Source organism: Fukomys damarensis, unplaced genomic scaffold, assembly GCF_012274545.1.
Source record: "Fukomys damarensis isolate Sample0158 unplaced genomic scaffold, DMR_v1.0_HiC HiC_scaffold_38, whole genome shotgun sequence".
NCBI lineage: Eukaryota > Metazoa > Chordata > Mammalia > Rodentia > Bathyergidae > Fukomys > Fukomys damarensis.
In genome coordinates this window covers 34914045-34924826 of record NW_022900950.1, presented here as the reverse complement: position 1 = coordinate 34924826, position 10782 = coordinate 34914045, and the positions used below count along the sequence as shown (strand labels likewise).

Genomic DNA, 10782 nt, shown 5'->3' with positions numbered 1-10782 from the left:
TAAAAAGTAGTTTTTTTTTTCTCTTATGACTATATTAATTGAGTTGCAAACTTTTCCCCTTGCTTTCATTAATTCCTTTACTCCATGCCCTTCCCCAACCCCATGCCAGTCTGGACTAACATGTATAACATTGAGAAATCAGAAACTTAGGAAAAGATGTTTTATTCACGGTTAGAATTACATAGTTCCAACAAGTAAACATAATTAATAAAACACTTAGAGGTACCAGAGGAGGATCTCCAGTAATAATACAAGGCACTGTTTATTACACAGTTGAAAGCTTGACAAGTTGGGTTCAATCCCATCAAATGAAACATTACTGGGTGGGAAGTGTTCCTGCAGGGACAGGAAGAACTAAAGACTCTTCTACTGGTGTAGGTAGCCCGGGCCCTCTGAGAGCAGAGGACAGGAAGATGACTACAATGGCAGCAAGAATGAGAGTCCCAGTTATGATGGTAATGACACTGATGATCAGAGCAATTTCACGGGTCTCAGAAATCTTTCTGGTGCCTCTCATCCAGTTGACAGTCCTTGACCCATTCCTCAGATGAATCTCATAATCCATTTTCACAAACTGAATCCAATGCATTCAGTTGTAGGACTGTAGTAGCACACATTGTACCAGGATGAAACACACTCATCCTAGTACTTGATATTATGGAAAAATATTATTGCATCATTTTGCATGAGTCAGGTCTAAGCTACATGGAAAATATATTGTTAAAAAACAATATACACACAGGTACTTTTGGTGGTATGGCTTAATACCCTGTGCTTAGGTACAAAAAGCGTTATAAGCAAAGTAAATGAACAGTAGTGCTTAGTTTTAAAAAAGAGGGAGAGAAGAAAGTATTTTACTATACCAAAATTAGTTTACTGCATATTAAAATCAAATCTTACACAAATACCTTTACAAAACTGAATTATATAAAGCATTAAAATAGAGTAATTTTTATACATTAACATGAATGTGTTAAATTATTATATATTAAAGACATGATTTGAAAGTTCAAAATTCGATGTTCAAATGTCATTCTTTAAAAAGCCAGAGGAACTGCACGATCATCGAGCATCCTTCTACAAGGGTTTCATCATTAAGGTTGGGGCTATCTGTTATGAGCCAGAAGAGTCATTAAGTAACATTCAAAGAAAGATAAAAGTACAACACCATGTTCAAATACAACTGACTTTCTGAGATTCACATGGAGCTTGCTGAGTTGAGTGAAACACATCAACACTGTTTTTCAAGACTGATCACTGCTATCTGGCAGCATCCAGTACCCTTGTCAGTGGCCATAAAGATGGAGTTTCAGGGAGAAATGGCATCCAGATGAATTTCAGAACAAAGAGGAAGCTCCAGCAGACCTCTTGTTCTTGTTATGAGGTGCAAACAGCAAAAGAATGAAATGTAACAACCATGAGTATGTAAACTACAGGGGATTTCAAAGTTAGACTTTTATGATGTTTTATGAATGATCCTCAACTCAACCCTTCCTACTGAGTTCCCAGGAACCAAATTTCACCATCAATAATATGGTTTAAAAGTTCATGCTCGGCAAAATCCATGACAATAGACATTCACTCTTCTTTATCTAGGGACAACAGTCACATCTCTAGTTTATGCCCAAATGAAACTCACCATAATGAAGGGAGAGAAGAGAAATGGAACTTCTGGTACCATTTATTTTCCTGTGACAGTAATAAAGCTGCTGTATCACACAGCTTGAAAAATGTACAGTAATCACTGTATTACATTAACTGTGTAAGTCAAAAGCAAGTAATTTTTCCCAGAAAAAAAAATTATTTTACCCTCTGATTCCTTTTCTTTCCACATCAAAAATGCCATTTACATTATTTCCACTTGAAGTCAGGAAGTGTCTGAGGCCATGTGGAATCTACAAGCAGTGTAAGTGGACATCACAGTGAGAGGAGGCCAAGTTTCCACATCAGCACCTTCCCCAAACTGCCCATAGGGCACCATGCCTTACAACTCTTCCCTAACACCGTCTTGTATATGCTGTGAAGCTTTGTCTTCCTTCCTGGGTGCCAACCACGTGAAATACACCTTCACTGGATCGATGTTCCAGTGTTTGTGGAATGATATGGGAACTTGATGAGAAAGGTAGTCTTTAGGGTAATCCACTGGCCGGGCCTGCACAAAGAACAGAGAATTATGCTCTCTTGCTGATCAAAAGTGACTGTTTCAGAATACCATTTGAATTTGTAAAGCAATTGTTTTGCCTCAGTATTTGGTAGTGGTTTGAGGAATCTAAAAACAAGAAAGGAAATTTGTTCTACTACTTTTCCTTTAATCCAGACTCCAGGCTTTTGTGTCTCCAATTACTTTAATATCCCAAATGCTTTGCTTTTTGCTTCTGTGTTCCAGAATCTTGCCTCTGAAAGATTCAAGCATGGTCATAAATATAAAAACTTTTACTTGATAAGTTACTAAATTAGTACTACAACTTCTGAAAAAAAGGCAGAAAAATTACGTATTTCCCTGGTCTCTCTGAAGAAATTCTGTCACACATGTTTTATGTGGGTGACTGAAGCAAGGAGTTCTCAGGGTCTCCCTGCCTATTTACTGCTCTACCATAATGAGGAGATATCTTTCAAAAGAGACAAAATACAGAGTTCACCAGGGAGAAAGGTAACGTTAAGTTCTAGTTGTAGAAATGTAAATAACCTGAAACAGCTTGCAAGATAGTCTAAAACGTTTTTTGTATTATCAACATTTCAAAATTCTCTAGAACTTAGAAATTGAAACATAATGATAAGTACATAGAGCCTGGAATGTTGAGATTAATAATGTAACCCACAGCATTAGAAGGAAAATTGAAACCAGATATAATTGTGTTTGCTCTACTAAAGAAAGCACTCATCCATTCTCAATGTTCTTAATTTGTTCATAAATTTAATATATCCCATCTGTTTTATACAGCAACTCTTTGAGTTATCGATACTAAAATTGTCTTGGCAATTAAAACTAGATATAATACATTTCAAAAATTCTCCAGGGTTTTATTTTGTTATAGTCTGTTTCTATTTTTATATGAATGTTTCAACTGTCATAAATGATATGTGGAATACCTTCATTAAATTTTATCTTATTTAATCCTTGAAACTGTCTAACAAGATGGACGGAACATTATTGGTATGAGAAAACTGGAGCTCAGAAACAACACAAGAGCACATGTTGGAATGGGGACAGGAGAGGTGTCCGGCTCCCCTCTGGTGTACACGAGGACACTGCTGTCTATGCGCAGACCACTACCCTGGCACCTGAGAGTACCGAATGAGGTTTCAATCACCCTCTTCTCACTAGGAAGCATAAATCAGATGAATGTTTCAAACAATAATATCTGTAGGGAAAAGTTCAAAATAGCATAGGGGGAGAACTTTCACAACTGCAATTTTATTGTCTTTTAAAAATTCTAAGTGCTCATGAAGAGGGAATTTTAAAAGGAAAAATAACATGCTAGATAAAGAATATACGCTGGAATACAGTCTAATTGAATTAGGAAATTTTTGAATATGAGGCCAAGGAACTCATATATTATATAATGTTTATTCATAAGGTCCTCTGAGAGTTTACTGGCAGAAAAGGATACCAAGGAGAAACATGTTGTTAATTTGGTTCTCTAATAATTCCACAGTGGTCCCAGAAGAAAGAAGCAAAAGCAATAGAAATAAATCTTGTTTGTTTTTCACAGTATGAAAATGAAATGCTAGAGATACAAATGGATGTAAAGGGAAAAAGGTCCCTAACTTTTTTCCTTCTGTTATTGTAAATTCCAGGTGTGATTAACTGCATCTCAGCTGCTCATGTGAAGGAACTCGCTTGTTAAGCATTAGAATCAAGAGGTTATTTTCATACATGAGGTCATGGAAAAGAAGAAGACAAATCTAGAAAAGTGAATTGGATCCACAGAAGTGTCGGTAACACCAAGAAGTCTGCATAGCCTCTAATAATCATATCTCTGTAATAACCACATGCCAAAAGAAAATCCCAAATATGAAGAGTCAGAGGTGAGGAAGGATTTAAGGAACTGATGTGGAAATGTAATGGGCAGCTGTGTACAAGAAAAAAAAAAAAGGCTTAAACTGCACAAATAGAACAGTTAGAAATAATGGATCTGAAGGAGACACTTCCTTCCCTCCATTTAATTCTAAACAGCACCATGAGGTTATTCCCGCTGCCTAATAGGGGCAGAAAATAAAGTAACAAAAACCCAGGAGATCCTTAATGCAACAGGAGAGAGTACATGGGTGTGGGATCTCCTAGCCTGACTGTTTGGTCACCTTTACCCTACTCTCACCTCATTACAGGTTTATAAATATGTACTACGTATCATAAACATAATTAAGATGAGTGAATTTTAGGATAAGCATGTATGTTGACAGCCCCTAAGATGACTCAGCATGCTGTCAATGATTCCTGTCAATCACACCCAGAGATTCAGGGGAAGGCATTTAAGAAGAGGTGTCTGGCCTTCAAACTCTGATTTACCCTTGCGTTTGCTACTTTTGCAGTTCTTTCACCTGTGTGCCATGCTTTTCTGTCCCAGCACTTTCTGGTCTGAGCCCTATCTCATGTTGGCACACACTTGTCCTGAGCATAACTTCCTGTGATTTTCAATAAATGCAGCTGCTTGCTACTTACTACTGGGTGTATATTTTGCAGGTTTTTTTCCTCATCATACACAAGAGCCTAGGCTATTATTGGCCCATTCCACAGCAACATAAGATCATAAATTGGGCAATTTTAGAACTCTCTTTTTCTCTTTAGAGCACTCTGAACAGAGCAACAAATGGAGGCTAAAACTGTTCTTCCTTAAGACCTGCTTTTTTTCTTTTACAGCTGTATGGAGGAAGGTTTTACATCTCTACAGTTCACCCACAGTAATGGTAGTCTAAAAATTTTTAGAAAACTTCCAAAAAAAATGGGCTTGGAAGTAACCATAAAACCAGTTTTAGAACATCACCTCTTTCCCTCATTCCTCTGCATGCAATTGCAATTCTTACTGGCAGGCTGAGGAAAACACTGATTAGCATCTCCTCGGTTCTCTTTCTTTCTCTGCACCCCCAATAACTCTAAGGCCTTTGCACTGAGCTATATCCCTAGCCCTTCTTTTAAGACAAGATCTTGCTAAATCACTAAGTTGGCTAAGCTTGACTTTGCAATCTTCCTGCCTCAGCATCCCACAGTACAGGAATTATGTCCTAATTACCTTCATCTCTACAGTTAGCTTTTCTGGAAATGTCTTGAGTGGAACCCTACAGTGTGAATATATTGTGCCTAGCCCCCTTAACTCAGCATTGTTGCATGTGTCAGTAGTTTATTTGTTTCTATTGCTCAGTAATGTTGAATTGTATGGATATACCACATTGTTTACCTAATCATCAGCTGATAAACAGCAGGTGATTACTGTCTCTAATTCTGGATTAGTGTGATTAATGGTGCTATGATCATTCTCATGTAAGTCTATATATTTTTTACTTCAGGTAAACCCTGAAATGGAATTGCCAGAGCATAAACATAATGTACCAGTTACTTATTACTATAAAACATATCACCCCCAAATGGAGCTAATTAACACAATTATTGCACAGCCCTTGACATTTAGACACAGCTTAGCCGGACCGCTGCTTCAGTCTCTCACCATGTTGCCATCAAGATGTCAACCCGTTTGTGGTCTCAGCTAAAACTTGTAGTGGGAGAGGACCCATTTCTACACTCACTCAGTGGCTGAGAACAGTATTCTGTTCCTGTGGACAAGTGGACTGTCGGCCTCACTTCCTTTCCAGCTCTTGATCAATGGCCACCCAGACATGGGCTACTCCCCATTAACACATGCAAACCAAAAAAGAAATGTGAAGACTGTGCTAGGAAGGTGCAAGTTACAACTAACTACTGGTAACCTAATTGTGAAAGAAACATTTCATCACCTTTGCCATATTCTGTTGCTTAGGAATAAATTAGTAGTCTGCCTGTGCTCAACAGAAAGGGACTATACAAGGGCATGAATGCCAGCCAGTGGGGATCACTGGGATCCAAGTCATAACTGCCCACCACATACACATTTAAGACTGCCAAAATATTTCCAAAGTGCCTGTATTTTATATTTCCACTGACAATGTATGAGGAATTCAGATTTCCACATTCTCATCAAGATGTGCTAGGGTCTGTCATATTGCTTATAGCTATTCCAGTAAGTATATCATGTAAATAATATTGATTTTTAGCTTACAACTCCCTAATGACTAATAATGCTGAGAATCTTTTGTTACACTTATTAGCCATTCATATATATTTAGTTAAATGTTCATTTAAATGTTTTGCCTATTTTAAACTGAATAGTTTTTTAATAAGTTCTAAAATAACTGATAGACACAAATTCTTTATCAGATATGATTTACAAATATTTTCTTGTAGTCTGTAACTTGTCAGGATTTTCTCAGTATCCCTGGAAGAATAAAAATTTTTATAAAGTTCAATTTACTGATTTTTTTCCTTTTTTTGTTTTTACACCATAGGAAATGTTTGCCTAAATTAAAGTCATGTTTTCTTCTAGTTTATAGTTTTAGCTTTCTTACTATGAACTGTGATCCATTTTGATTAAATTGTTGGTGTATGGTATAAGATAAAGTTCTAAATTCCCTCTTAGTAAGTGGATTAACAATTGCTCCAGCATCATTTTTTCCATTGCCTCCACTGCATTGCCTCACCACTTCTGATAGAAATCAGTTTATCATAAATGGGAAGGTTTACTTTTAGAATCTGTCCTATTCCACTGATACATATTTTATCTTTATACCAATATTACATTGTCTCTCTTATTGTACTTACAGTTTTTAAATCAACTAGTATAAATTCTCCAACTCTTATCTCCTTTAAAAATATTCTGTATTTCTATATAAATTTTAGAATGAGCTTGTTGATTTCTACAAAAAATCTTATGATTTTAATACGGACTGCAATGAATGATAGCCCAATTTATGGAGTGGGTGGAACATTAACTTTCCTTGAAGGTCTGTCTTCTTGTAAAAAGGCCTGAGCTTACTAGAAACATCCTCATATTTTATGAGAATCCGATCTAGAGTCATATGTCTAGTTAGTTTTTAGTTTAAGTGCACTATATGACGTTCACACAACAAAATCACCTAACAAAACACTTTCAGACATTTCATCATTAAGAAACATATACAAATGTATTCTGAAATAAAATAATAGTAAAACTTCTTTTATTCTGCAGGGAGAGTCACCAATCATTCTATTTCTGGGCTAGGTCCCTGGATTAAGCTTCAAGGTGCCAGAAAAACCTGAACACTATCACTCTAGGAATACAGTTACATTTCAAGAAATACTCTGTAGTGTTTTTATTCCCATACTAAGTGGGTAAGGGGGAAACCAGAAGGTGAAATAGATAGGGATCTCTGTTGTTATAAGCAGAGAAAAAAATTTTCTTCTTCTTCCTCATCTATCGGGTGTTTGGCTACTTATGCAGGACTACTGATCTGTTTCTTTTTTTTTTTTTTCTCATTGAGTTTATTGGTACATTTTAGGTATACAGCACAGTTATATTCATCATTGGGATCTTTTACCTTTACATGACAGGTCTTGGTTCTCATTTTTTCCCCTTACCCCTGCCCTCCCTTCACCCCTGATCTGTTTCTTATATTGCCTTCAAAGTAAAAAGTAGGACAAAGGCGTGGGGGGGTGGGGGGGTGCTTATTATTTACAGTGAGATACTTAAAAAAAAAAAAAAACTATCTCTAATCCAGAGCACTGAATGTGTGCATTCAGAATAAAATTAATAAAAGTAACTCACTGTAACAGGGACCGATGTTTGCATACCTATAATCCCTGCACTCAGGAGGCTAAGGCACTCATGTGAGTTTAGGCCAGTTTGGGTACATACTGATTGCAAGGTCAGCCTGGAATACATAGCAAAACCCTATCTCAAAACAAAACAAATAAAAATCAACAGGGAATGTTATCATTGTAGAAACACTGACTCTTGAATTCCATAAATACGGTATATATCTATTCAGATAGTGGTGGCAAACCTATGGCATCTGTGCTGCACAAAGCTGTTTGTATCACTGAAAGCTCTAAAAGGTTTGCCATTATGGGTTTAGATATTTATTTCCCTCAGCAATATTTTGTAATTCAAGTGTAAACGAAAGTTTTCTATTGAAAAATGTACCACGTTTTATTCTTTAATTAGCTATTTTGAATAAAACATTCTGATTTCTTGTTGCTAAAAAATACAACTATTTTTGTATACTAACTCAGTATCCTGAATCTGATTGAACTTGCTTATTCTATTTATTTTTTGTAGAGTCTTTGGATTTTTCTGCAACCTAAGATCTTGTTTTCTGTGCAAAAATGACAGTTTTACTCCCTCTTTTCCAATCTCTCTCCTTATATTTTTCTTCCTTTATTGCATTGGTTAGTGTCTGATAACAGTAGTGAATAGAAGTGGTGAGATTGGGGTGTCATTCAGTATAGAGTGTATGCATAACTTATGTGAGGTCCCAGATTCAATATCCAGCACCAAACCAAACAAAAGAAGTGTTGAGGCAGGACATTCATACCTTTTTCCTCAATATTGTTATTTTGTAGATTGTCTTAATAGGTTAAAGAAGCTCATTTCTATTTTTCTGAGTTACATTTTATGTTTGTATCATGGAGAAGTATTAGACTTTGCTACTTTTTCTGGGTCTATTAAAATAATCATGTAGCTTTTACTCTTACCTAGTCATTTGATATATTATAATAATTAATTCTGGGTGTTAAACCAACTTTGTATTCCTGCAATGAAGCCTAGTCGGTTGTGGCAGATAATCCTTTGCTAGATTTCCTTAATTAATTGATAATATTGCTGAGTTCAGTTTACTAATATTTTTAAGGATTTTTGCATCCAAATTTAAAAGTGATACTGGTTTTTATTTTCATAATGTATCATTTTAATCTTTTTTAACATTTCAAATGTATTTTAAAGTTGATTTCCTAGTATTTGCTCTAGAGATAACAATATGAATCTTTGACATAACGGGTTTCTACTGATCTTTTAAAATAAGTTGAAAAGCTTGTTATAATTAAATTTCTTCTTGAGATACTTTTGCTAATATTTACAATTCTGGAAATTTTCCATTTCATTTAAATCATCTAATATGTTAACACAATTGCACTAGAGTAATTGTGTCCTCTCTTTCATTAGTGATTTTGGCAATTTGTGTCATCTTTTTTCTTGATCAACCTAGCTAAACATTTATCAATTTAATTGATATTTTCAAAATAACCACCTTTTGGTTTTAATGAGTGTCTCTAGGTTTTTCTGATTCCTATTTCATTGATTCCTTTTTTGCTCTGCTCTTTAATGTTTCTTTTAATTGTATTTTGTTCAGGTTTGATATGGTATTATTTGTCTGCTTCTCAAGGTAGAGACTTAAGATTATTAATATCTTGTTTTCTAAAATGAATAGAAGTATAAATTTTCCTCTAATCCTTGGTAGCTATATTCACAATTTTGATATGTTGTATTTTCATCTTCAGTTCAGGTATTTTCTAATTTTCTCTTTAATTTCTTTTTAGATCTATCAGCTATTCAGAAATATGTTAATTTTCAAACAGTTGGAATTCCTCTAATTTATTTGTTTTTAATTTCTAATTTTGTAGAAGAATACACTTTTATAGCATGTCAATCCTTATAAATGTATTGAGACTTATGATCAACATATGGTCTATCCTGGGGAATATTCCTATACGGTTGAAAAGAATGTGTTTTAAGCTGTCAGATGAAATAGTCTATACATGTCAGGTGGGTCAAGCAGCTAATACCTGTCTACTTCTTTAAGTCTGACATGATGGCCTGTACTTTAGGTATTCTGCAGAGCTGTCATTAGGTGCATCTATATATTTATTTATATCTGTTATGCCTTTTAATGTGCTGGTCTTCTGTTAAGAAGGGTCCCTTTGTCTCTTTAGTAATATTTCTGTCTTTACAATGCACAATATTAATATAGCCACTCAAACTCTCTTATGATTGTTTGTAAACACTCCTACCCATCTTTTACATAAATTTGTATCAGTGAATCTAAGTGAATATGACTTTTATAAACAATGCCTGGTCAGATCTTGTTTTCCATTGAATCTGACAAATGCTGCCTTTGATTGTTTAGCCTGTTCACATTTAATATAATAATTAATATAGTTGGGGTTTTATCAGTTGTCATTTGCTTTCTATGCATCTCACGCGGTTTTTGTTCCTCAGTTCATCTTTTATTACCTTAGTTATTATGTTAAAAAAAATTTTTAATGGGACATTTGAATCCTTCTGTTGATTTTTTTGGCCTATATTTTGAAAGTTGCTTTCTTACACGGTGTTGTAGATATAACAGTATGCTTCTTTAACATATCAAGTTAATACATATTTAATTTCAAAAAGAATGAGCTATCCAGCCATCAAAAGGCATGAAAGGGGCCAGGGATTTAGCTCAGTGGATTCACTCTTGCCTCACAAGCACAAGATCCTGAGGTTCAATCCCTGGTGCCAAAAAGAAAAAAAGACATGAAGAGAGCCAGGCGTGGTGATGCATGCCTGTGGTCCTAGCACTCTAGAAGGCTGAGACAGGAAGACTGCAGATTTGAGCCCAGCCTGCTCAAATTAGCAAGACCCTACCTCAAAAATAAGAAATGGGCTGGGGATGTATCTCAGTATAAGGCCCTAGGTTCAAACCTGGGGAGAAGAGAAGAGAAGAAGAGAAGGGAAGGGG

At 35.4% G+C, this 10782-nt stretch overlaps 1 protein-coding gene across 1 annotated transcript in view; it reads right to left on the bottom strand.

Annotated features, from left to right (window-relative positions):
* Nucleotides 1-616: 616 nt before the first annotated feature.
* B3glct (beta 3-glucosyltransferase) overlaps nt 617-10782 on the bottom strand; it is a 114671-nt gene continuing 104505 nt past the window's right edge. The window contains exon 15 of the mRNA XM_010623884.2: nt 617-2152. Within this exon, the coding sequence (XP_010622186.1) occupies nt 1985-2152 (168 nt within the window). The 3' untranslated portion in view covers nt 617-1984. The remainder of the gene's footprint in view (nt 2153-10782) is intronic.